This window comes from Drosophila sulfurigaster, chromosome 3 (assembly GCF_023558435.1).
Source record: "Drosophila sulfurigaster albostrigata strain 15112-1811.04 chromosome 3, ASM2355843v2, whole genome shotgun sequence".
In the NCBI taxonomy this organism is placed as follows: Eukaryota; Metazoa; Arthropoda; class Insecta; order Diptera; family Drosophilidae; genus Drosophila; species Drosophila sulfurigaster.
In genome coordinates this window covers 26,360,946-26,387,327 of record NC_084883.1, presented here as the reverse complement: position 1 = coordinate 26,387,327, position 26,382 = coordinate 26,360,946, and the positions used below count along the sequence as shown (strand labels likewise).

Genomic DNA, 26,382 nt, shown 5'->3' with positions numbered 1-26,382 from the left:
TAAATCTAGCCAAGCATTTAAAATAAATATAGCAATATAGTTAAATAAATTAGTTGACCCAGTGCACCAAGTGTAAGGACTTCCGATAAGTCTTAAGCCACGGTGTAACCACAAATGTAATTAGAGCTGCCAACTTGATATGATCCCTGAAAGCTAAGCTTTCCAAAGCCCTTGAAAGTGTTGTGCATACATACTATATGTATGAATTTTCTTTTCACTTAGTATTATTTTTACAGTTGAACTGTTTGCAGTAGCCGCAATTTTATTTTAACAAATAATACAAAATTTTGATAATATAATAATATGGACCGGCAATTTAGTGACTGGCGAGGTGAATATACATTTCAATAAATATACGAATAATTTTAAATAAAATAGCTTATATAATTTCACTTATATCAGATCGTAGATCTCCTTCACCGCCGATGACGCCTAAGACGCCTAGCACACCACAAATATTTAATTTTGATAATACATCCCCAGATTCCGCAGCACCTTCTGCATTCTTTGGAGGTCTTAGGCCCAGTTTATTGGATGCACCGCGGACGCCAATTTTACGTAGTTACATCCACACATCGATAAATTTTTCTGAGAATTTAATTTTGATAATACATCCCCAGATTCCCCAGCACCTACTGGACTCTTTGGAGGTCTTAGGCCCAATTTATTGGATGTACCGCGGGCGCCAAAACTACGTATGAACCGTAAATACATCCACTCATCGACCAATTTTTCTGAGAATTTTATTCGCCTCCGCTCTGTCTTTTCACCAAACGCTCGGAGGAAAATAAATGAAAATACTTTGTAATAACGCCATTCAGAAGCTTCCCAGTCGAGCAGCCGATTCTTAGATATATCTGATTCCTTGGGTTATTCTGATGTTTGTTATTTATTTTATAGAATTTGCTAAAGTAAAGCTAAAATATGATGTTTCAATTATGAATATTTTAAATATATATGAAGTCAACTTTTAAAAACTTTGAAGCATTTTTGAATATTCTGAACATAGTAATTTGATTTACATTTGATTTACATTTAATTAAAAGCGGATAAAAACACACAAACAAAAGGACATAATAAGTTACAATAATGACTAACAAAATGTTGAATTACAAAAATACAATCACCAATCACTTTTTAAAGAAATTTTTCGCAAATTTGATAAGATCCAAGGCTAGTTTCAATTCCTTGGCGCCTCGGATACCAAGTGACTCCAAATCTTCGAGTGTCATCTGAATTAGCACTGAGATGTCTATTTCTTGACGTGCAAACAAGTTGGTTAGATGAGTATTTCCTGTGCGATTTAGTAGCGAGCGCACACGAGGACTAAGAGTTGGCTGCTCCACCGGGGAGCTCCGCTTAAATTCTCGCTTCTCCTGTTTTACAACCTTTTCCTGCTTAATGCTACTATTTTCAGTCGTTGTGCTCTGGGCATTTGGAGAAAATACTGATCGGAGGCGCAAAAAATCCTGAGAGAAACTTCGTGATGTTCGGCTTCGACTACCAGACAGTCGTCGTATTGGAGCCCGCGGTATGTCCAATAAATTGGGCTTAAGGCTTCCAAGGGAGGCAGTTGGTGTTCTAGAATCTGATGTATTATCAAAATTGAACATCTGTGTTGTTCTTGGCGTCAAGGGCGTTAAGGGAGACTTAGGATCTATAATAAAAAGTGTAATCTTAATTATTTCAAAAAGTTTATTCACAATTGTGTTTACCTCGCCAGACACGATTATAACGATCCATATTGTATTTTTAAGTGATTTTCCGGTAATTAATTAAGTAAATGTGGGTTCATAAAAATTCGTCTAACTTTACTGTAAAATAGAACCATGTGTGATATGTAAAATGGCATTGGAAAGCTTAGGTCTCGGTCATCGCTTTGAGTTGGCAGCGCTGGATACTAAAGGGATTAAGAAGTACTCAGTAGCTTAAATTTGAGCCCAATTAAATGATCGATAAAGAACGACAATTTCTCTTTTATCTAATATGTACATTTAAATTTTTCAATTTAATTTATTATAAATAAATTTCCTATAAAAAGTTATACAAAAAACTATTTATATATTTACATTTAAAAAATTAAAAAAAATTCTTGCTATTTGAGAATTACTAGCAATTTAAAATTGTTTAAATAAAAATATTAAAAAGTTAAAATTAAGCAAAAACATTTATAAATTTATTATTTCATCTAAAAATAAAAGCGTAATTCTTAAATTGAGTTAGGCTATTCGATAGCTCGATTATTGAAATGCATCAATGAATTATCGTTCGCCCGCCACAATTTAGTGTTGGGTAAATTTTGTGCAAACTCAGTGATGAACGACCCAACACTAGTACATACATAGCTTATTTTTAACATTTTTCGACGTGAGATGTGCATTTTCTATCATATCTGTGTTTAACCATGTAAAATTAAATTAGAGATTAGTGTAGTAACATTATCAGTTAGTGCAAAGGTAAATGAATTATGCTGCACACAGAACTCTGAAGACGGCGAATAGTAGGTACACATCTCCACCTCTGCACCTCTTCTGCTTGGCAAAATGACAGCTGCTGCGCCTTTGAATTTTTCGGCTGATAGAGATACTCTATTCTTGCAAAAAATTTGCAAGAAAATTTCAAGTACATTGGTCAAAGGCCTGTAAATAAGCACAAATTGAGTATGGAAAAAAATGCAAATGCAATTTACATATTGCGCTTGTGCTTGTATATGTATATGGGCATATATGCACATGTATGTACATACATACATACATATGCATAAAAGTCCATGTAAATTTATATGGCAACATCATTGCGTATGGCCATATCAAAAAGCACTGCCTGCTAATTTGACATTCCGTTTTGTGTTTGGTGAACTGAACACCGTCTACTGTTGTTGCAGCCGCAACAGCAGCAGCGAAAATTTTGAGGAAAACGAAAAGTATTGTGCAAACAAGAAAACAAACAAAATTATAAATGAATTAACGAAATGAAAAAACAATGTTTGCGAGCATTATAACAAATGCAATTTACGCATGATATCGCTGCAAATTGCGAAAGCATATAATACTGCAAAATGCAATAATGAAATATATTAAAAAAATAAAAGAAAATAAAAATGAATAAGAATAAGAGTTCAACAGTGAAGAAGAAGCATATATAGTCTGCGAATTTTGTGTAAATAATCTCAGCATGTAGCCGTAGCCGCCTCGCATAAACACTTTAAAAGCGTGTACAACAAAAAGAAGAGTGGAGATATTCTGTCTATCAATTATTATTGCTTTAAAGTTGTTACTTTGTGAATTGCCAATAAGAAGTCGATGGTTAGTTAAATGCGTTTAATCGTTAATCGTTTTTATCTTTGCAGAAAGCTGTAATTGTAAATTGTAATAATTAAGGGAAGCAAAACACATAACCTACTTAATATATATACATATATATTGGGCAACTGAGACACGAGCCAAGAAAAGAGAACGCCGCCGTAAACATTACTAACCGATAACATTGACGATAAACCAAACCAAGCGGCTGCCATTGAAGAATGGCTGCCGAAAAGGAGATGCAGGCACACGACATGGTGCGCCGAAGGAGCTGGGCACGTGCTGTGGCACTCTACGATCAAATACTCGCAGCCACGTCCAGTTCCAGTTCCGCTGCCAGTGGAGCGACAGCAACAACAACAGTGCCGCCACAACAACTGCAGCTGCAGACGCAAAATGGAACGTCGCGTGCCCAAAAGGATCAACAGATCGCCTGTCTGCTGGGCCGTTGCGAGTGTCTCCTCGAACTGGGCAGATACGAAAGCTGTCTATCGGACGCGTATAAAGTGCTAACACTGCTGGCCGAGCAGACCGAATGCTTGGCCAGCGTATCGCGGGCACGTCGCTGGCTGGTGCACGCTCTTTTCAAGTTGCACAAGTATCCCGTAAGTCAACTGAATAATTCATTATTTCAAATATATATATATGTAAATAAATATTAATATGTAGGATGCGGAGCACTTTCTGAGCAAGTGGATCAGTGAGCTCAGTGGCCAGCAGATTTTCTCGGACATATCGAAGACCCTCGAGCGTTACAAGTCCATCATACAGATGATTATGAATGGTCACAACAAATCGCAGCAGTCGCAAACGCAAAAGATTCCGCATGCGCGACTCGAGGATGAAATGGCCATACTGGATACTAAACTGGATCATTGGGCTACTAACAATCTGCCGCTGGACAAGTATAGCAAGCTGCTGAGCAACAAGGGGCTAAAGAAACGCGAGCAACAACAACAGCAGCAACAACAGCAGCAGCAGCAACAACAACAGCAGAATGGCAGTGGCAGTTTTAGTAGCAGCAGCAGCAGTAGCACTGGAAGCAGCAGCACCATGTCCACTTCCAGCATCTGTGCCAAGAACACGGAACTGCTGTCGGCCATTAAATTGACGGGCGGCAAGCATCCGCCAGCGTCAGAACTTGGCCCAGATGCAACGGATCAGGCGGCACACTCAACAACAACCACGTGCAGTTATTGTGCCATCAATTTCCAAACACGCAATGAGTTGAGGCAGCACTGCCAGACTGAAAGCCATCAGAAAGTGATAATGAGCGATGAGGGTACGATTATTTATGATTATTCTCAATCCAATCCACACATTTATTATGCTAATGAGTAGTGATATTGTCTGCAGTTGCAGAAAAGGGAATGCTAAGCCCAAAGACAATACACAAGCCTTATGGTTCTACTCCTCTGTAAACTTGAAATACTTATTGTACAAGTTTAATGCATCCTTAAGATGTTTACATCGGAAAATCACCCAATTAGTGATCTTTCGATTGTGTAAACTTATTTACTCAATTGTAATAATTGCATTTTGCAGGTCGCGATTGGAAGTGGCGTCCGCCACCTCGGGGGTACACCCTGGACACGTATAGCGTCTGCGAGACATTTGTGGAAGCACACACCTGCCACTATGGGGCGCAGTGTGTGGAGGCGCACGGCCTGGACGAGCTGAACGAGTGGAAGGAGCGCTTCGAATACCGGCGAATGCGTGTACAGAAAGCCTGCGAGAAGGAGCTGTATGGCAAGTCGTATACGGAACAGATACTCGAGCAGTGGATCCAGGCGACAGCTCCAGAGCGTGTCATGTGTGAAAGAGTCGCCGATGTGGAGGCTAAGTGCGAACAACAGTTGGTCACTAGCATCAGCTCGAAGACTTCGACACGCGAGTGGCTCTTTCAGTTGCAAACATTGCGATCTCTGCGAGCTGTGGCGTTGCTCCAAGATGCGCATCGCAATCATTTCGCCATCAAATCGATTAAGCTCGACAATGCAACCACATCGACGGCCGAGGATGTGGAACTAAAGTCGGATCAGGAATGGGTGGCCACTGGTGTTGCTAACATGCCAGAAACCAGCGAAGAAGAGCAAGATGCCAACACGACAACAGCAAAGAATCAGCTCACACACTTGATTACTGTGGAATTTCATACGGAAATTTATGGTACGTTCCGGCAATCAATATGCTTTGATGTGGGTCAGGAGCCGCTGCTCGTGCGTCATCTTTGTGTGGATGTTTTGCCCGTCAGCGATGCCGAGAAGATTGAGGAAATCAAGCGTGACATAATCAACAGCTCAGCCACGCGATGGGATGTCTCCAACACCCAATTGACTCGATTTGAGACCACAATTGGCACGCATCTGAAGACGGAGGCTTATCTAAGTGATCTGCAGCATGAGCGTGAACTTCTGGAGCGCTATCCATGTCCACGGGCGGCGACTTTCACGCTCACCCAGTCCACCATTGTGGAGAAACGACTGACGCAAAACAACTATCGATCGCGTATCCATGAGTTGCTGTACGTCGAGGAGATTGCTCGCTACGAGCAAATCGCACGATACAATGTACGTACACGTCTGACAGTGGCTTCGAATTATATTTTAACGCCGGCTGGCATGGCGACAAGCACAGCCAAGTATTCGCTGGCTGGAGAACTATTCGCATTGATGCGCTTGGGCAAAGACATCTCGGAGGATACGTCGCCGGGTCGTTTGATTCTCTCAAACTGCAGCAGCGTTTACATTTCGGCACCCGAGGATGCCGCGAGTAAAGCGGAAAAATCGGATAAGGCTGGAGAGCGCGCTGTGTACGAGGCACTCATTGAGGACAAGGGCAAGAATGTCATCTATCTGAAGCTGTCGTCTAAGTGCGTGGAAGCCATGGGCTTGCAAGCGGACACTGAACTGGATGTGGACATACAGTTCCAGCTGAATCGCATGCCCTACTGCGAGTGGCACAATGCTGTCGACAAGATTACCGATTTTCGTTTGATTTTCCCAGCCACCGAACTGGAGCCATCCATACCCTGGACACCCAAGAAGCAATGGGCCGATGCCTGTGAACCCAAGCTGAATGCCAAGCAGCGTGAGGCAGTCAATGCCATTACCACAGCTCTTAATATAAAGTTGCCACCGATTTTACTCATTGGTCCATTTGGCACAGGCAAAACTTACACATTGGCGCAGGCCATAAAGCAATTGTTGGCACAGCCAGAGGCCAAGATACTCATCTGCACGCATTCCAATTCGGCGGCAGATCTCTACATTAAAGAGTACCTGCATCCGTGGATTGAGGAGGGTCTGGAGGAGGCAACGCCTTTGCGTGTCTACTACCACAAGCGTTGGTCCGCCACCGTCAACAGTGTGGTGCAAAAGTATTGCATCACCGATGGCGTGGGCAACTTTCGCCGTCCCAGCATTGAGGACATTATGCGGCATCGCATAATTGTTGTCACCCTAAGCATTAGCATGGAGTTGGCTACGCTTGGGCTACCCAAGGGTCTCTTTACACACATCTTCTTGGACGAGGCAGCGCAGGCGATGGAATGCGAGGCAATAATGCCGCTTGCACTGGCCAATGACTCGACGCGCATTGTGCTGGCTGGTGATCACATGCAGATGAGTCCCGAGCTATTCTCCGCCTTTGCCAAGGAGCGCAAGTTGCACATCTCGTTGCTGGAACGACTCTACGATCACTATCCATCAAACTTCCCATGCAAGATCCTGCTGTGCGAGAATTATCGCGCCCATGAGGCCATCATACGCTTTACCTCGGAGCTGTTCTACGAGCAGAAGTTGGTGGCATCAGGCAAGCAGCCGCGTCACGAACGCTTCTATCCGCTGACGTTCTTTACGACACGTGGCGAAGATGTGCAGGACAAGAATTCAACGGCATTCTACAACAATGCCGAGGTCTATGAGGTCGTCGAACGGGTGTCGGAGCTGCGCAAACGTTGGCCCAGCGCCTGGGGCAAATTGAATGACACGAGCATTGGAATAATGACACCATATGCGGATCAGGTGTTTCGCATACGTTCCGAGCTGCGCAAGCGACGCATGGGCGGCATCTCCGTGGAGCGAGTGCTCAACGTGCAGGGCAAACAATTTCGCGCTGTATTTTTGTCCACCGTGCGCACACGTCGCACCTGCTTGCCACAGAGCGGCGGCGGCGGTCAGGGAGCTGGAGGAACAGGAGCTATGGCCAGCGCGGCCAGCATTGGAGATGCCGATACCGACTATGGTTTCTTAAGCAACTCTAAGCTGCTAAACACAGCGATTACGCGTGCCCAATCGTTGGTTGCTGTCGTCGGTGATCCGGTTGCTCTCTGCTCCATTGGCCGTTGTCGCAAGGTCTGGGAGCGTTTCATTGAGATCTGCGATGAGCACAAGTCGTTGTTTGGACTAACCTGGTCGAATTTGCGCTCCCAACTCGATGGCGTTGAGATGAAGCGTGGTTATGTGCTCAATCCGCTGGCGCCCGAGTTTGTGCCACGCGCCCTGCAACCCGAGGCATACTTGCGAGAGCAGGCCGCCTTGTATCTCAATGCACCGACGCATGCGCCACCCGGCAGCCAATCGAATCATTACGCCGCATCCGCGAACATTGGTCCCGGCCCGGCGGCAGCGCATCAAATGAATCAAATGGCCGCCGCAATGGCAGCCAACCAGCAATTCTCGCACATGTACTCCACCCACATGGCAATGATGGCAGCCGTTGCCGCCGGCGGTGGCAAGACCTCGAATGGCCCCTCACCAGGTCCAGGACCGGGCGGACCTGGTCCGCATCTTCGCGGCCACATGGGCATGCGCGGTCCGCCGCCAAATGGACCGCCACCTGGGCCACCACATCTGCGGCAGGCTCAGCCGGGCGGTGGTGGTCCGCCACCACCACCTTATGGCCAGTACGCTGCCATGCAGCACTGGCGTCCACCTGTGACGCCGCAACAGGCACAGCAACAGCAGCAGAATCCTAATGCCAGCTTGTGGGGCCCGCCGCCGCAGACAAATCCCTGGAGCGTCCTACCGCCAAACAAACAGCCACCGCCACAGCAGTCGGGTGCCCCCGGCCGTGGTCCAGGACCCTTACCACCACCAGTGAGTATAAATCGTTAAGATTGTTATATTTTTCAATAATTTCTTTAACTTAATGTTGGATTAAGTGGCCTTTAAAATTATATAATGTAATATTATATAATATTAATATAAATGACCTGGACAGCGGACCCTAGCCTAATCCACGTATAGAAATCAATTATATCTCTAATTACATAAATAGCCAAACAATTTTATATTAATCAAACAACCTTTTTCTTGTCCACAATAGACTCTTCGAGGTGGCAGTGTGCCGCCAGCAGCAGCAAACGCAACAGCTGCTGCACAATTGCTACGGAATCCCAGCGAATTGGGTTACCTAGCGAAGAAGACGCTGTACAGCCATGGCCAGGCGCCACCTCCTCAACAGCCCCCGCCTCCACAACATCATCTTTATGGCCAGCCACCGATGCCTATTCAACGTGGCGGCAGCGTGCCCAACGGTCCGATGAGCCCCATGGAAAATGGACCTCCACCACCTTATCTGCGGCATAATGGGGCTGGATCTGGTTACAATAACTATGAGAAGGCAGCAGCAGCACCACAACAGCCGCCGCCTGCACCCTACATGTATTCGGCAGGCAAGCAGCCGTCTCCGAATGCTGTACGTTTCCCAGCAGCCCATGAGCTGCTGCCGCCAAACGTGAGCATCTATGAGATGGCGTTCAATTCGAAGGAAGAGCAATACAAGTGGTATCTCAAGCTGCTCGAGTCGGTGGGCCAAGATGCGGCCAACAAGTTTGGTGATATGCTGCGACAAGTGATGGCAACACTGCAGCAGCAGGGACATCAGCAGCAACAGCAGCATCCACAGGGACCGAAGCCACAACCACCGACGGCACCAGGGCCGCAAATGTTGTCGAATCCACATGCTGTCATGGGACCGCAGCCACAGCGGCCACAATATCCAATGATGTACTCGACACCGGCACAGGCGCAGAACCAGCAGCCAGTGGAATCGTCCCCGCCGTTGGATAACTTTAATCAGCAAATTGATCTTGTCTTTAATTCGATTATGAATGGCGCCAATGATGTTGCGCAGCCTATTCTGCGGGATGTGCTCGGCATGGTGGGCATAACGGCGGCAACAGCGGGCTCGGGTGGTATTCCCCTCGTCAATGGCATGTTAAATGGTAGCGAGTTGCAACATCAACAACAGCAACACCAGCAACAACAACAACAGCAGCAACAACAACAACAGCAGCAGCAACAGCAAAGTCGCCTCTTTGCCATGATGCAGGGCCAACAACAGGCACAACAATCAGCCTTGCCATTGGCCAAACATGCGCCGCCAAGTCAGGGGCCACCGCAGCCACAGAATCTGTATGCCAACCACATGGCCGGACCGACGCCAGGTGTTGTTCATCCGTCTGCCAACAGCAACAGCGCTGGTGTTCCCAATTTCATGGGCAATGGTAAGTAAACGTTATATAACAAGGTTGCAATTCGTCTAAAAGAAAAATTGAGTTCCCAATCAATATTTTTATTTTGTTGTTTATACATTTTAAAGATTTAACCAATGCGGTTACTAATACTAATACAATGATATTGTCTTAAATGCAAGCAGTTTGCAGCCCTCATATAAACAACATTGTAATGCGATACTTACACATTATTTTCTTATTAGCCAACAACGCATTGCTAAACGACAAGTACAGCAACTTTAATAACCCCAACAATGGCGGTCAACACAACAGCAACGGTCTGCACAACAATGCCAGCTCGGTGCCGCTCTATCGACGCCAGGCAATGGCCGGCAATGGTAATAACAGCTACAACAATATGCCGGGACTGTTTGCCGGCTTGGATACTGGCACCAATTTGATTGAGGCCTTGTTTCAAGCCAACAATGTGGTCGGCGATCATTCGAACAAGTCAGACCATGCTCACGGCTTGTTGTACAATAACTACAATCAGTTGAAGGGTGGCCATGAATTGGACTTGTTTGCTGTGCCGCCACAGACGGTACAGTCCGCCACAGATGCGGCCAATCATCAGCAGTCTTCGGCAACCACATATGCGGCAGTGCTAAGTCAGGGACCGCAAGCAGCAGCAGCACATCAACAACAACAGCAGCAGCAATCTACAATGAATCCGACACGGTCGCTACATGCATCAAAATCATCTCAACCAACCAATGATATGTTAGAAAAGGATCCATTTGCAGCCATACGTGAATTGGGACAAGCAACCACGGGCTTCTACAACTATTTTCAGTGAGCACGTTCTACGTGGCACCGCAGCGTTATATGCGTGGGCGGAACAAACCCCGCCTGCTGCATGTGACATCACGGTTTAAACAAAGCAAACAAACAAACAAGAAAAAAATATAAAAAACAAAAGACTAGGGTCTTCATAAAAAAAGGAAAAGAAAAAAAAAACAAAAACAAAAAAGAAAGAACTAAAAACTACGAAAAAGGAAAAAACAAAAAAAAATGGCAAAATTAGAAAAACCCAAAAACAGGAAATATGAATTGCTTGTTAACTTTAGCTCTCCCCCTTTGCTTTTTTTAATTGCAATTAATTTAAATATGTAGTCTTAATTATTACAATTATTATATATATTATCTACGCATACGTTTAGTAATTACAAACAAAATCGCTGCAGCAGGCCGTTCCGCCCCCAACGCACGCCCCAGGCGCTGTCTGTCATGCCGCATGTAGCAGGGTCGCTCTGAGCATCCAGCCCCCATTATTCATTAGGCCCTTGAAACTAAAAATAACTTATAACAAGAAGAACAACAAAAAAATTAAAAAAGCAAAAACAAAAAAAAATCGAAAAAAAAATTCAATTAGTTAGTTGTAAGATAAAATTCAACAAAGTTTGTATTTAATAATCATTCTATTTGGTCGTAGATTAAATGCTACGAAACAGTTCTGTTTGGCCTAAGTGCGCTTGAGTTATAAATACATTACATATATTGTACCTTACCTTGAGTTTTGTACAGCAGTTGACCATTCGAAACAAAAAAATTAGTAACTGAAAAAAAAAATTATCATGTACTCAAATACATATTATTGTCTTTATTCAAATCTTTAATTTATTTACGTACTTATATCGTACAAAATACAAATACTGCTTTTTAATTGTACTTTAAATATATACATGTAATGGCTATATGGGATACTTTTATTGTATGCACATCTTTTCAACCAAAAGAACATTTGTATGTGCACAGGATAGGATAGAAATCCTTTGTTCTACATATGTGGTGTACAGTAAACCACCTTCCTGGTTATTGGCGATATGAAGTGGATAAGTATATCAGATACTAATGCTTCGTGAAGTTTTCTATCTTAGATATACTTACTAACCGAAGCATGTGCGATTGGTTTTTAATATTTTCCTCAGTATTCTCGCATCTGGTTTACTCATTCTGAATAGAAATTTGGTTAGCTCCTTTGGATGCATATGCATACTAAAACTTAGTTATAGATATATATACCTTTCTATATACAAACACTTCTATAAATATATATATAAACATATATATGAATGTAATTACTTGTATAATCTAATCATCTTTTGCATTACAAATGAAAAACGAAAAACAAAAAAGAACTAGTAAATATATATTCATAAATATATATATTTAATAATAAAATACCAGTAACAAATATTAATAATAGTTATATGTCTGTTTGTCTTAACAACACATTTAATTAAGCACAAAATAACTTTGAATACTGATTTGAAACACACGAAACGCATCCATACTACACATAAAAAGAAAACCCTGTGTAATCCCATTTATAAAAATACGTATGAAAAAATTAAAAAAAAAGATCCCCAAGGGACAACCAAAAAACCAAAGATGTTACTTTATTTTGCAATATTTCTTCGTGTTCAGTGGTGCTGGCAAATTAATCAAAAGTTTAATATTAATGGGAGAGAACGTAATCTATATCGACGATGGATGACAACTAAATATTGCTGCTCAAGATCTTTCAATACCACCAAGAATAGAATCATATCGTTTCCGTAGTAGAGACTGCATCCTTTGCATTTGTCGTTCGATTCTTGCAGCTAATCCCCTGCAAAGGAATATCTTCCACCTGTTGAAGCTATCTTTCACCTTTACCCCCACGTACACAGTTAAGATTTTGTACAAGATTATAGTGTATTTGTAAATTGAAAATTAGGATCTTAACTAGCAATGTTCTTACTTAGGAATACAGACTAATTTAGCAACTCAAACTGGAACATTCAGCTTGGACAGCTCATCTTTGACTTCATCGTATAAATCTTTGTATTCCTCATTTTGGCGAACCAGCAAGGCGACTGTGCCTCGCTTAACACCCATCGCAGCACCGAGATCAGCACGACTTGGTGTGTAAGTGTAGGGAATACCCTTCTCCTCGCATACAGCGGGCAGGTGGCACATGATGTCCACGGGAGTCACATCACCGGCAAAGATGCAAAGGCTGTGGATGATGGGAGTAGGTTAATTTCGAATAAAAATAGCTAAACTATAAACCACTTACCCAGTTTCACCTTTGCGTAAGCGTGTTTGCACATCCTTGAGTCCATTTCGCAAGTAGGTTTTATGCTTCATGGCTTTCTTGACCAATTTATAAACTTTCTTGGCCAATTTCTTGCCTGCCATCGGTTTAGCGATGGCGTTAATAAACAGCAATTTGTCGTCATAACTCTCTTCTTCCTTAACCGACACATTTGCACTGACTTTAACAGACGTGTCGGCGTCATCAGTTTTCTCTACCTTTACTTTAACCATTTTATTTTCTTCTTTTTAATATATTTATCTTTATGGAAATGCCTAGTCTGCACGACTTTGATGCTCATCAACAAACACGTGTGTTAGTAAGTGTGACCACAGGTTGAATTAGAGATGCAGAGAGAAACATCGAATATAAAACCGATATATATCGACTTTTTCAAACTTCGATTTTTGGTGTTCGATGTTTTCTGTAGCCAAATTAAAGGCTCGTTATATTCATTTATTTTAAATTAATGTGTTCTTTCAGACTTGTATTTCGCAAAGAAATAATGAAAAACAGCTTTAAAATTCCATTTTATTTATTAGGCTATAGCAATAGGCAACATTTATAAAAATAAATACGACTTAACGCCAACCTTGTTCAAAGAGTGCTATTTTAAATTATCGTTTATAATTACTGAAGTTAAATTGGGGTGACCATTAATCTTATAATAGTGTACTATTGAAGCCGCAATTATTTAAAGAGTACTCTCCAAATCATAGAATAAATACAATTTGTTCATAGAAGACAATAAAACAACTCTCAAATTTCTTATTTTGACAATGTGTGATGAATGGAATTCTATCTTTATTATTATTATTTTCTGGCTTAGCCATCAAAGAAAATGCAATGTGGTTTATTCGATACATTTAATTTAATTCCAGTAGGCATAAATGTGGGTACATTGGATTAATTAATACTCGCGTTTGTGTGGTGGCACATATACCTGCTGCTGCTGAGTCTGACGATCTCCACGATAGCGCGACTTCGGATGTTGATGCTGTGACTGTGGCATATTGCTTAATGGTCGATTCTGGGCATCGGTGAGGGGCAACATATCCGATTTCAGTACTTCTTCGTGATTGCCATAGCCCAGGAAAAACACCACACAAGTGTTTTCCGAAACTCCTGTGATCTCAGCCTCATAGTACTATACAAATAAAATTCCGAGTTTAGCAACTCTTTAAGTACATTTAACAAATTGTATACTCACTCGTCCATCGTCCCAATACTTGGCCATACACAAGTCGCCAGCTTTCCACATCCAAGCATCGTCAGTGAAGTACTGTGGTGGCGATGATAAAACAGCTGGCTGTGGATTTGATGGCAGTTGAATGCTGTTAGCCGATGCCATTGGTAATGCATCGAATGTGTTTCGCGGCTTAATGCTGTTGTTGTTAGCTATCGGCGCTGGTGGGGATGTTGCTTGAGTAGGCAGCTTTTGACTGGACGGTGGTGGTGGCGCTGCCGATGCTGCCGCCGCTTGTGGCGCAATTGTTAAACCCTGACTCTTCAGCAGACTCATGGCAAACTCATTGGTCTCCTTGCTCTGGAAACCCATAATCTTGCTGGGATCATAAGTGTAACCATTTGGCAATTGACTGTAGCTGGCATTCGATTGATGTTGTGATCGTGGATGCTCCTTCACTGGCTGTGGTTGTTGTCGCTGTGGTGCTGTTGTTGATGCAGCTGCAGCTGCAGTTGCAGCTCCTGGAATTGGCTTTTCCATAGACTTCTTCTCCAAGGGCAATGCATTTGCTGGCGCTTCAAACTGCTGTTGGCGATGGGATGGTCCAGCACTTTGTTTACCACCACGTCGTGGTTCACGCTTAGTTGAGTTGATCTTCAAATTAGCCGTTTCCTCGACCACTTTGTTGAGGCGAGTATTTGTATCTTCATTGTTGCTAAACGGATTATTGCTTACTCTGCCCACTGGAGCAACAGTTCCACCACCATTTGATCCAGCTCCTGGCTGTCGGCGACTGTTATTCCTATTACCATTCTCGGCGCGATAATTTCCATTGCGATTCGTTTGTCGCTCGTTATTGCGACGATTGTTGTTACTCTGCTCCTTGGTCCCAGTCGTTAGTTCCTGCTCCTGCTTTACCTCAGGGACAACAGCTTTGCTAGGGACATCGCGTGGCAACTCGTGACCATTGCGTCCAGCGCTCTTGACATGAGTTTGTTCCGTTGCCCGCGAATTATTCTCGTAGCGGCTACGTATATTGCTGCTGCTGCCATTGCCAGCTCCTGGTGCTGTCGGTGCACCTCCTCCTCCTCCTCCTGCGCGAGTGCTAAAGTTGCCGCCTCCTCGTTCGGGACGATTGCGTGCTCCGCCTCGAGGAACACGTCCTGCCGGGCCACCTCGATGGGCAGCAAAGCTGCTCGACACATTGTTCTCGAAACGCGATCGATCGTTTGTGCCCTGGAATTTGTGCTCTTGGTGTTGTTCGTGATGTTTGCTTTGGGTTCGCTCGGCATTTGCAGTTGCCAGCGATGCCTTGACTGCCGCCTCCATGGCACTCGCTTCCAGCTTCTCGGCGTCCTTTGTTGGTGGCAATTTCGTAGTAAGAAAATCAAAGAGTGTCGCATTCGCGGCCGGTTTCGCTGCCTCTGCTTCATCTTTCAGACTTGCGCCACGTTTGCCCTCGCGACCCGGACGCTCGCCACGCCCACCGCGCATGGGTGGCGCCTCAGTGCTGCCACTAGCAGCTGCATCTTTGCGACGCTTGAGATTGTACAGAGCACGTTCGAGATTATTGCGAGTGCCCTGCAACGCCAGCTTGGCTTCTTCCTTGCTGTAGCCCTTGTCGAGGATCTTCTTGATGTTGTAGTCAACGAGATTCTGACCGCCACCGCCGAACACCTTCTTTACAGCCACCTTGCTGGCAGCAGCAATCGCCTCATTGCGCGTGGCATTAAACTCGTCGTTCTCCTTGGCCGGCTTATCCTTGTCTCCGGCCGGCACTAAACTCTTAAAGTTGCGATCATCATTGGCATTGATGCTCTTGCCAAATGCCACCCAAGGCGGCGGTGCAGTTGCTCCCGTCAATGGGCGACCACTTCGTGCATATTTGAGCATTGTGCGTGCAAAATCCCATTTCTCGTACAAAGCTTCCACACGTCCGCCGAGCAGCTGCAACTCATTCTGGCGCAACAGCAGAAATCCATGCATCAATTGCAGTTTCTCAGCCTTGAAGAAAATCTTTGTACCGGGTGCCACATTCAGACTCAACGCAGGCACCGGTTCCAGCTCCAAAGCCTGTACCGTTTGCTGCCCATCGGATAGCTCCAATTGTAGTAGGCGTGGCGCTGCCTTAGATTCTTCATTGCTTTTGGGGGCCGCAATATTGCGCACTTTTTGCACCTGGAGCACAATACGACCACCGAGCGTTGCACTCGACTCCTCGCGATTGGTGGCCAGGGCACCGCCTCCAATATCGCGCAGATCCCGCTGCATAACAAGAAAATCAATCAATCAGCAATCTGACGATAGTGATGCCATCTGTTACTCACATTCAAAGCTTCATCAATTATTTTGCGTGCTTCGAGGTCGCCGCCTATGGCGGTGCTCAGTGTCTTGATGCCATCGTCTGTGAGGTACCTATTGGGATATTTGGAGTTGTGAAATGTTATTACTTCACTGTATGTTCAACTTACCAGCCCTGCGCCTTTAATTGCTTGGACAATTCCATTTTTTGCGTTAAACTTTATAGTTATACATATATTTTTTTTGCAAGCCCAGCACAGACTGCTCAGCTTCGCCGCACCGCAATTGATTTCGCCGCAAAAAGTATTTTGCCGTGGTCATCGATAACATTGTACGACCGTATGCGGCACAATATATACTTATTAGTATAAAAATACAGTTCAAAAAAGATTAATTGGTATTTTACCAAGAAAGGAGTTAATAGAATTATTTTTTTATCGATCATGTAATCCACTGATCTGTAAGGATCTCTCAAACAGTAAGAAAAAAAATCTGTATTGTGTATAGATTTTTTTAATAAAACGAAAATATTCCAAAAAGGTGTAACCAGTTAACAATTATCTCGTTTTGGTATGATTTTGCGCTATAGCTACAGTATATTTTGAAATTACGTTTGTGGTCACGCTGGTACGCAACCGATTTCATTCGCTCATAAGCAAGCAGCTGTAACGGTTCGTGTTTTCTGCATTAAAGCAAGAATAAAAACGAATAAATCGCTAATAAATATTGAACGATAAGCAACACATAAAAAGTGAAGAAATCTATAATTTCGTGTTTAAAAAATATTGACAGAAAACTTTTATTAATTAAATTCGATTTGATAGAAAGGTGTACAAAAGTGATAACTCAAATATGAATTTATCATTTGCTGGTTGTGGATTTCTGGGAATTTACCATGTCGGAGTTGCAGTTTCCTTCAAGAAATACGCGCCACACTTGCTGCTGGAGAAGATTTCAGGCGCTTCGGCGGGCTCCCTAGCAGCCTGTTGTCTGCTCTGCGATTTGCCTTTAGGTAAGCACACAATAGACTTTAATTATATTATGGAATGTTCTATATGTGTGTAGAATATGCAAACTTACGTATTTATGCATAGTAACAAGAATATTTTCAATGACTGTTGGACTTGAATCAAAACATAAATTTGTTGCATACATACTAAATGTACTTGAAGTAGCGTTGCCAGCTGTCTGTATACTTCGTTTTTGGGGGCTCGTCACTCCCAAAAATACGTCGCAAATGCAAACAAAACAAACACAAACAAAAGCATTTGAAAATGCTTGCGTGTGTGTGTGTGTGTGCTCCCAGCTATGTAATAAGCACGAAAATAGAATGACACACACACAGCAACGAAAATGTTGTTGTTGTGTGTAAGCGTTTGATTCACAAATATGTGAAGGTCGGGCTTGTTGTCGTTGTTGTTTATCTTGGGGGCTCGCTTGAATTTGAGTTACATTAATTAGGGCGTGACAGGCAGGCGTAGGCTGCGCATATTTCGATTCAAAGTTGAAAGACTTTTAAGAGGTTAGACGTTGAAAATAAAACCAATAAAATATATTATGTCTTATTAAGTCAGTCGTGACATTATTATACGTTTTGTTGTGAAAAACACTTTCAGTTGTTGTCTGGGTTATTTCTAAATATATATATAACAATATATATATACAAAATCATATATGTATGTTTATATACCTGTTGCTGCTATCGAGCATTTTCGCTGGCACATCGTAGAAAGTTCGACGACCAGACCGACAGGTAAACTGATTCATTGCTCTTGCAACCAGTTGTTGTCCCAGTTTGGTTGCAATTCACTTTTAATGACGGTCCACTCGACGCAGAGCAGAAACTTTGAGGGATGCCATTAAATACACTACAGACTTCTGTTTCTTGCCCTAATCCAATTTCACGCTTACGCTATAGCACTCTGACGCCTCAGTTTCTTTTTACCTGTAACCTGATTACGTGTCCATAATTACATTTGTTCTAGATGTTAAATATTTTCAAAATAATACACTAATATAAATAGCTAGAAAAAAAAGTGTTTCAATATTTGTATATATTTGCTATAGTTTCCAATTGACGTCAATTGTCTTTGGCCTAAGTTTTGCAACTCGACAAACTGAATGAGTTTCCTATTTTTGATTAGGAATATAGAGACTCAACACATAAACAATACAAAAGTTGACATACACATACATTCACATGGACCATGCTTTTTGTTGTTGTATTATTTACATTCAATTCGCAGCTGTGTTTTGCGCTATATACATATGTATGTATGTATGTGTATTCGATTGGGGCTTATCAAGCTATCAGCTCATTTCATTGTGACAAGTGACTGTTGGGCTTTTTTGTGCACACGCCAGCAAAAGTGTCGTAAGTATGTATATATGAGAGTGATGATGTATTTCATATGCGCTCTTATCTGTAATCCGAATCCAAAACAGCCCGATTGTAAATCAAAATAAGGAACACATACTTCCAGCTGCTCTATTTGCCGTAGAAACATTTATGTTGGGTAGAATCGTTGGAAATTTGCAGAATTTTGTTGGGCATTCAAGTTAGGGATGAAAATTATGACAAAATATGAATTCAGGTAATGTTTTGGGATTGCGGGATAGAGGAAATTAAATTAAATATCATTAAAAATATATATAGACTAATAGTTGTTTATAGAGAGATGGTTATATATAATATTTGTATATAGAGTCTTGATGATATCAATCAATCAATTAATCAACTAATTAGTTAGTCACAGCCAAAGTAAGCATTACTCATGTAAAGACAAAGACCAGCTGACTGCAGCTGTGTGACTGACCTATAAAGTGGTTCCAAAGTACAGTCTCAACTTTGTTATCGCAATTACGTTTGATTCTATAACGAGCTTGAGGTTCCCAAATTGCCGCGGCGTAAATCGAAAGTATACTTATCTAGGTATCAAAATCTTCTTTGTTCGAAGTTCAAAAACTATACTACTATTATAAGAAAATAGTCTCATTAGCGCTAAAGCATTGCTAAGCATCTTGTAATTGTAAACAGTTTTAATTATCAGTGCATTTTGTTGACTAAGCGCATTTTAATCTCTCTGCTATTAAAAACATGATTAACAGTTGCAGTTAAATTTACTTTTTTTGATGAAATTACTTCACCTTCGGCCAGGAAATTTATAACGTTCTCTTGCCAGCGATAGACGTCAAATTTCCGGTTCATTGCACCATTTAAAGACGCGAGGAGGCAACTATTATAAATACATACTTATTTTGAAGTTCGGGGTTTCGGGGTCACGGGGGAGTGTCCATGGCACCGTAAACTTCTTCGAATAGTGTAACTGATAAAGTCTGTGAGTTCTCGAACTTTGCAGCTGTTCTTTTTTGTAAACATTTGATGTCATCGCCGTACTGTATTGTATTGTATGGTGTGCTACTTCAGAGTACAAATGTGGTTCGACTGGTTTTCCAGTCCGCAGACGAGCCCCCAGAGCTGATGGGAAACACATGTAATAATAAGTACACTCGAATGGGGTATACCTTGTACCCAGGTGTAAAGTACAGCTTTTTCTTTTTTGCTTGTGGTGTCATTGTTGTAAATAGAAGTTCGAGCGCTAGGCGTTTTGATAAACAATAACAAAAATAATAATACTGTCAGAAATTTGATAACACCCGTTGCTCGCAGTTTAATGGGTACTGTAAACAGTGGCGTGTTTTCTTGTTTATCTTTGCTTTGCTTTGCTTACACATCCGCATTTTATTTTGAAAACAAAGCTTATTATTGTTTTGATCTAAGCGAACGGATACGCTAGAATGCTGAATTTTATACCCTGTAATTTTGTAAATTGACCTAGATCGTCACATCAAATTACGTTTATAAAAATAGTATCAACTCTCGTCTTTCCGGTTGCCTGATATTTCAAGTTTAAACAAATCTATGCGTAGAGTCAACATTAATTGTGGATCAAAGGCTTATATTATGTATTCCACTCGTGACTTACAACAATAGAACTATTGAAACTATAACTGAAGGTGGTGGTGACCTGATTCGGGCTTTACGTCAGCAATCAAAACATTTGTTGCTGCTATTTCGTGTTATCTCTGAGCGGCTTTCTTCTAATGAAGCAGCAAAAGTGTGTAGGTTGTATACACACACACATAAACACACACACACAAAGAAGAGTATATTTTACACACAAGGGGAAACTACTATCAGCTTGTTGTGCCAAAACAAAATAATTTATGTATGCGTATATAGAATATATGTATGTAAGTGTGCGAGCTTCTGGTGGGGTTTCATATGTTTTTATAGTGCCTTCTTATCAGCAACGTGCTCAATGGGGGCCAAAGTAATATACTATAATCGATCAACACAAGGTGCATGCGTCATTTCCCATTGTTCAGATGGGTGAACGATCTAATTAAGCGTGCCCAACTGCGAGAGACCCTGTCGCTGGCCTAAGATACATCATGTTGATGAGGAAGTGCTCAAGGCCATTTCTTCTCTTCTATTTGTTCTTTCAATGTTTGTTGCGTGAAGTATTTTTTTATTATAAATACATTTATTGTAATTATATATTTGATTATAAATACATTTATTATAATTTTGTATTCTTCTCGTTGTAGGAAGCATGACATCGGATTTTTTCCGGGTGGTCAACGAAGCACGCCGCTACTCGCTGGGACCATTCAGTCCCTCGTTTAACATACAAACCTCATTGCTTGAGGGCCTACAGAAGCATCTACCTGAGGATGCCCACAAGCGTGTTAATGGACGTCTTCACATATCGTTGACACGCGTTTATGATGGCAAAAACGTCATCATATCCGAGTTTGAGTCGCGTCAAGAAGTCTTGGATGCTCTGATGTGCGCCTGTTTTATACCTGGATTTTCGGGAATTTTGCCACCTCGTTTTCGTGGTGTGCGTTACATGGACGGTGCCTTCTCAGACAATTTGCCAATTTTGGATGAGAACACGATTACAGTGAGTCCCTTTTGCGGCGAGAGTGATATTTGTCCACGCGACCAGAGCTCACAGTTATTCCACATTAACTGGGCCAACACAAGTGTAGAAATCTCAAGGCAAAACGCGAGCCGGTTCGTTCGCATTTTCTTCCCGCCACGACCAGAGTTTCTCTCGAAATTCTGCCAGCAGGGTTTCGATGATGCATTGCAATTCCTGCATCGCAACAATCTTATCAATTGCCGTCGTTGCATCGCCGTTCAGTCCACGTATGTTGTCTCGGAGACCGTCAACACCGACGATTTTGAAGCCGAGTGCGACGAATGCAAGAAACACAGAAACGTAAGCATTTTGAAGTGAAAGTCAACGCTTGTGTGCAGCAATTAATTTTGATTACATTCGTTTCTTTTGTAGGATGCCTTAGGATCACCCTTACCGGAGACTGTGTTGAATGTGATACAAGAATGCATTGAGCAGGCTAACAAGGGTTTAGCCAATTGGATATTCAAGCACCGTGGCATTAAATTACTCTCAATGCCAGCCACTGTGCCAATGGACTTTCTTTTGGCGACAATTATGAAGTAAGTCTAGTGATTTATTCAAAACATTACATTGTATTTACTGTAGTTTTTTTTTGTCAATTCAGAATCTCCACACTAACTCCAAAAGTGACGAAACAAATGCGTCAGCTCATCGAAGAATTGCTTGTTCAACTTAACAACACCATGCAACTACGTTTGCTCGATAAATTTACAGTAAGTACTCGAATTTTCTAGTTTAATAATTCAATTAGATATTAATATCTTAATTTTTTACACAGCTTTACGATCAGCCACATTTTGATGCAACTGGTCTGTTTAACTCAGATCATCTGTATGGTACTAAAGTCTCACTTCTTATCGATCAATGGTAAATAAAAAAAAAAACACTAAAAAAACAAAAAGGAATGAATAATTGTTATTTTTACAGCGGCGCTAAACCTCTTAAAGGCGATGTTAATCAAGTCGCTAAGATGACGCACAATGAAGCACTCTATGCTTATTATTACACAGACGATAATACGAATAAAGTCAAAGTGACTGAGATATTTGATTTCGATGACATTGCGAATGAGGAGCATCAGCCAAATTCGTTACGCTCGATTGAAGATCATTCGAGTGGGCATCAGCATTATCACAATGAGTGGAATTGCATCGAGTCTGGTGAGTAAAATTGGTCATTACCAGATTTATGTCAATCTCCCATCCATCCTTGGACTTTCGTTTAACACACTGTCTGCACTCTAATTACAGTCCAATTAATGCCCACTGCACCTGAATTACACGATGTTGCCTTTTAAGACTATCATTAATTTCTGATGCACTAAATTCCAAATTTTATACACATAAACGACGAAATTAATAGACAAAATTATGATTTCAAAGGTAAATTGGCATTATTTTTAAAAACTTTTGGTTTCGGTTAATGTTGAATCATTAGATAGTAAGTTTCCCATAATTTTAAATTAAATGTATTTCGCTATTACCTAATGTTTTATTTATTTGTTCATTTTGTTTTATTTTTTCAGACTTTTTCATAGACGAACAAACGCCCAACGAACTGCAGTCTTCTGCAAACGATCTTGAATCCACACAAAACAATTCATCCAAGCTCAGTTATGCTGAGGATAATCAACGCTTAAGTGATGTTCGCATAGAGATTGAATGAAAAGTGCTTTAGGATTATATTATTATTATAATATAAGGATTTGAACTGAAAACGACACCAAAGTGGCTTGTAGCCTTTAATCTAACTACTAGATTATCGATTATGTACCTTACTTTAAGTTAAGTTATATTAATTTGTATATCTAAAGTAACAAGTATTTCTAAGTAGTAAATAAAAAACATCCGACAATATATGCAGTCTTTTATATAAAATGATATATTTACACGACAAATTTAAATAAAAACACAATAAATTTTGATATTTTTAGATCGAGTTAAAAGGGAAGATAAAGGGTTAGGCAAAGTTTACATGCTGTTAGTGCTACCAACTGATGATTTGCTTCCCCGATGACTAGAAGGGTTGCTTAAGCTTCCCTTGATGGAAATCCGCTCAAGACATGAAAAAGACATCTCCACAAACTCTACAAGGTTATGGCAATCTAGATCAGTAGCAATTTGCATAGCATTTTTCAAAGCTTCCTTTGCACGCTCAAATTTGTTAAGAGATGCATTCGACTTAACAATCAAAATTGTGCAGAGAAAACTCCAAAGTAAGCTATTACAATTTTTTGATTCTGCATCGAAAAAGTAGCACCGAATAAATAACTACATTTTAAATGAATGTATAATATATAATACCAACCTTCAATTGCCTTGCGAGCGGTAAAACCACATTCCTCATAACGATTGGAGTCAAGATGAATATTAGCAATTTGATGGAGTAAATAGCATTTTTCAATCGAGTATTTTGCGAATATCATACGATTTTCAAGATTTGAAATTTGCCTCCTATAAACCACAATGATTAATAAATTATATTTGTTTTGGAGCATCGAAGATTAACCTTGATTTTATACCGCTTAGATCCATTGCCGTTATATCTTGATATGTGGAACGGTCTCCGAACACAAATTGTGGAGTATCCTTTATCTTATCTGTCTCAAGGTGAAGCAGATGGTGGAAAGCTTTCCTCTCATTGAATTTAAATTTGCTTGGAACATAATATTGTTCGGCCAGAGCTAGTGCCAAAGTATTATATACTTCGTTAATAAATTCAAATTTCCACGGCATTATTCTAAAAGTTTTCAAAACCACATATTCTCCCATAACCTCCTCAACATACTTTGAAAGTTTCTGCAAAATATATTAATATTTCAATATTGAGTCATCAATTAACAAATCTGATGTCGATTACCGATATATTTTGTTCTTCACGAAGACGTCTAATGGTTCTTAAGACTGAAACCATATTTCGGCGAGTTTGGTACTGTATGCGGGATAATTGGTCTTCCATGAATTTGTCCGAGAGGGTTTTGTCTGCATGCTTGTTATAGCGCATATAGTACATCGGAGAGCGGGAATGTATCATTTTCTAAAATAAGTCGATGCAGATGTAGAGTGCAAAACAATGTTAAAAATCTAACGTACCGCGAATTTTTGTACGATTTTATATTGCTGTTTGATCAATGTCTCCAAAAATTTATGTGAGTTTCTGCATTGTGGCATTAGCACATTTGGGTTTCTGTCGAGGTCGTGAATAGCACTGTGGATCTAAAACATATATATAAACGCTTACTCACGTTCTTAATTTCTCTAGGAAAAGTACGTCCTTCCAAGATTTGTCTAGGTAATATTGATTACAAATATCGTAAGCCCGGCGCCTTCTTGCGATTTCGCGAGGAGACAATTGTTGACTCTAATAAAATTTACTCTTATTATGAGGATTTGAAAAATTTAACAATTAACCAACTTTAATCTCCGGAATACTCAAAACATCGCATTTGCCTTCTTCTTTCAATATCTTCCAAAGTGGACGTTCGTCAATCTTCATTTTATTATTTTCAAGATCTTGTACATGTGTAATGATATTTTGGTTCTTCAAAATAAATGGGGTTAGTCCATCGCCACAACAATCACGTATATTTTCATCAATCTGAATAGTCAGTTATTATATCAGTGCATTCGAAACTAAGTTAGAGGTGTATGTTCTATTAACATACCACAAGTAATCGATCTTCAAAAGCTTGTGTCTTGTTACTCGAAAAGAGATTTGCGCTATTGTGCGCTTCGGCCTTAGCATCTTCAAAGCGATTTAATTCATACAGCGCATCACAAGTTTCCAGATTAATTGGATAGCTTTGAGGTCCCAATGATGATTTTAAAATTTCTTTAATTCGATTACAATTTAAGCATTAAAATAACATATTTAGTTCGTCAAACACAAAAGTTTTTTCACTTACTTCGCGCTGTCTTGCAATTCTCCAAAGCAGAATGGCTTTTACCAATTCTACGCAGATTTTTACTACGATTGTATAAGATCATAACGTCCTCTGGTGCAAGCTCAGAAGCTTTATTAAGATACGTCAAAGCATGGTTTACCCTGCCTCTTCGTGAGTAATACTTTCCCCAATCAATGTAAATTCCCTTTTCTATCTCTGGACGCCAATCTATTTTCATCCATACAGGAAGAGCTTCTTCGACTCCCGCTTTTGGGACAATTGTTTGTCCAAAAATCGACGTCATGATTCGATATATCTTTTTTTATTCAATTATTTTTTTTTTGTTTTTTTTTTTTAATATTTTTTTTTGAATCTAAGTTTTCTTAACGAAACAAAAGAGACATAGTGAACTAATTTGGAATCAGAGATATTTTTCAATAAGTTGACTTTAATTCCAGCGATGCTAAGATACCATATTTGGGGTATTAATATATATGTAGGCTGTGTAATTGAATAGTTATGGTCCATGGCAACTTAAACATAATATTCTTGACCAATAGCGAGCCAATTTAAGAGTTGTTTAAAGGCAATGATGCTTAACAATACAAATGTATATATATATATATACATATATATATATGTATATATATGTATATATATATATATATGTATATACGTATGTATGCATAATAGATTTATAATAAAGTTGTCAAACCACTGCAATAGTAATTGAACTCATATCTATTTCAGCAGTAAATATACTCTATACAAAAGTGTAAATGAATCAAATCAAAACATTGTAGAATTTAATAAAGTTACATTTTCAGTTTTGGAAAAAGCAACATGTACTTCAAGTGCAACATTTTATATAGATAGAACTTGATTACAAGTATAGATTTCATAAGATATGTGATATCACATTACTCTTCTCAGTTGATCTTGTACCAAAAATTGAATATCGCCATTCTCTTATTATCATTGAGTAATTCAAAGTGTGTGCTTATAGGAGCAGAACAATTGAAACGCTTCATTGATCGTTCGGCAGCGACGACTTACAAACATATAAAAGATGTAGTTTATTAAACATTATCATTAGTCTCTCGATCAACGATTATCGGAA

At 40.7% G+C, this 26,382-nt stretch overlaps 7 protein-coding genes across 12 annotated transcripts; 3 read left to right on the top strand and 4 right to left on the bottom strand.

Annotated features, from left to right (window-relative positions):
• Positions 1–1,060, top strand: LOC133844387 (uncharacterized). 3 transcript variants are annotated; one of them, XM_062278338.1, is made up of 3 exons: positions 199–331; positions 403–558; positions 621–1,060. In XM_062278338.1, the coding sequence occupies exons 1-3, from the start codon at positions 304–306 to the stop codon at positions 806–808; spliced, it is 372 nt and encodes a 123-aa protein (XP_062134322.1). In that variant the 5' UTR covers positions 199–303; the 3' UTR covers positions 809–1,060. The 3 variants fall into 3 exon arrangements, 2 of the variants coding, with proteins under 2 accessions (XP_062134322.1, XP_062134323.1); XM_062278339.1 differs by having other exon boundaries at positions 208–331; positions 484–558; XR_009894603.1 differs by lacking the exon at positions 403–558 and having other exon boundaries at positions 1–331.
• On the bottom strand, positions 871–1,876 carry LOC133844386 (uncharacterized). Its single transcript, XM_062278336.1, has 2 exons — positions 1,716–1,876; positions 871–1,657 (listed from the first exon to the last, which is right to left on the bottom strand). The coding sequence occupies exons 1-2, from the start codon at positions 1,741–1,743 to the stop codon at positions 1,131–1,133; spliced, it is 555 nt and encodes a 184-aa protein (XP_062134320.1). The 5' UTR covers positions 1,744–1,876; the 3' UTR covers positions 871–1,130.
• A 432-nt stretch (positions 1,877–2,308) lies between these two features.
• Positions 2,309–11,190, top strand: LOC133844248 (probable helicase with zinc finger domain). Of its 2 annotated transcripts, none has more exons than XM_062278159.1 (6): positions 2,309–2,456; positions 3,350–3,907; positions 3,972–4,584; positions 4,848–8,401; positions 8,631–9,813; positions 10,026–11,190. In XM_062278159.1, the coding sequence occupies exons 2-6, from the start codon at positions 3,524–3,526 to the stop codon at positions 10,616–10,618; spliced, it is 6,327 nt and encodes a 2,108-aa protein (XP_062134143.1). In that variant the 5' UTR covers positions 2,309–2,456; positions 3,350–3,523; the 3' UTR covers positions 10,619–11,190. The 2 variants fall into 2 exon arrangements, with proteins under 2 accessions (XP_062134143.1, XP_062134144.1); XM_062278160.1 differs by having other exon boundaries at positions 2,313–2,504.
• Positions 11,191–12,500: 1,310 nt separating this feature from the next.
• On the bottom strand, positions 12,501–13,236 carry LOC133844252 (H/ACA ribonucleoprotein complex subunit 2-like protein). Its single transcript, XM_062278165.1, has 2 exons — positions 12,884–13,236; positions 12,501–12,823 (listed from the first exon to the last, which is right to left on the bottom strand). The coding sequence occupies exons 1-2, from the start codon at positions 13,132–13,134 to the stop codon at positions 12,592–12,594; spliced, it is 483 nt and encodes a 160-aa protein (XP_062134149.1). The 5' UTR covers positions 13,135–13,236; the 3' UTR covers positions 12,501–12,591.
• A 502-nt stretch (positions 13,237–13,738) lies between these two features.
• LOC133844249 (tudor domain-containing protein 3) lies at positions 13,739–16,709 on the bottom strand. The gene is made up of 4 exons (XM_062278161.1): positions 16,559–16,709; positions 16,415–16,502; positions 14,112–16,352; positions 13,739–14,048 (listed from the first exon to the last, which is right to left on the bottom strand). The coding sequence occupies exons 1-4, from the start codon at positions 16,591–16,593 to the stop codon at positions 13,812–13,814; spliced, it is 2,601 nt and encodes an 866-aa protein (XP_062134145.1). The 5' UTR covers positions 16,594–16,709; the 3' UTR covers positions 13,739–13,811.
• A 322-nt stretch (positions 16,710–17,031) lies between these two features.
• On the top strand, positions 17,032–23,235 carry LOC133844251 (1-acylglycerol-3-phosphate O-acyltransferase Pnpla3). Of its 3 annotated transcripts, none has more exons than XR_009894581.1 (8): positions 17,032–17,400; positions 21,000–21,679; positions 21,752–21,918; positions 21,984–22,092; positions 22,158–22,246; positions 22,307–22,539; positions 22,630–22,819; positions 22,905–23,046. XR_009894581.1 is itself a non-coding variant. In XM_062278164.1 (7 exons), the coding sequence occupies exons 1-7, from the start codon at positions 17,241–17,243 to the stop codon at positions 23,042–23,044; spliced, it is 1,578 nt and encodes a 525-aa protein (XP_062134148.1). In that variant the 5' UTR covers positions 17,033–17,240; the 3' UTR covers positions 23,045–23,235. The 3 variants fall into 3 exon arrangements, 1 of the variants encoding a protein (XP_062134148.1); XR_009894580.1 differs by having other exon boundaries at positions 22,630–22,761; positions 22,905–23,036; XM_062278164.1 differs by lacking the exon at positions 22,630–22,819 and having other exon boundaries at positions 17,033–17,400; positions 22,905–23,235.
• On the bottom strand, positions 23,232–25,672 carry LOC133844250 (uncharacterized). Its single transcript, XM_062278163.1, has 9 exons — positions 25,284–25,672; positions 25,044–25,210; positions 24,794–24,976; positions 24,624–24,739; positions 24,472–24,565; positions 24,239–24,415; positions 23,888–24,177; positions 23,687–23,832; positions 23,232–23,618 (listed from the first exon to the last, which is right to left on the bottom strand). Exons 1-9 carry the CDS (start codon positions 25,564–25,566, stop codon positions 23,350–23,352), a joined length of 1,725 nt encoding a protein of 574 aa, XP_062134147.1. The 5' UTR covers positions 25,567–25,672; the 3' UTR covers positions 23,232–23,349.
• Positions 25,673–26,382: the final 710 nt, after the last annotated feature.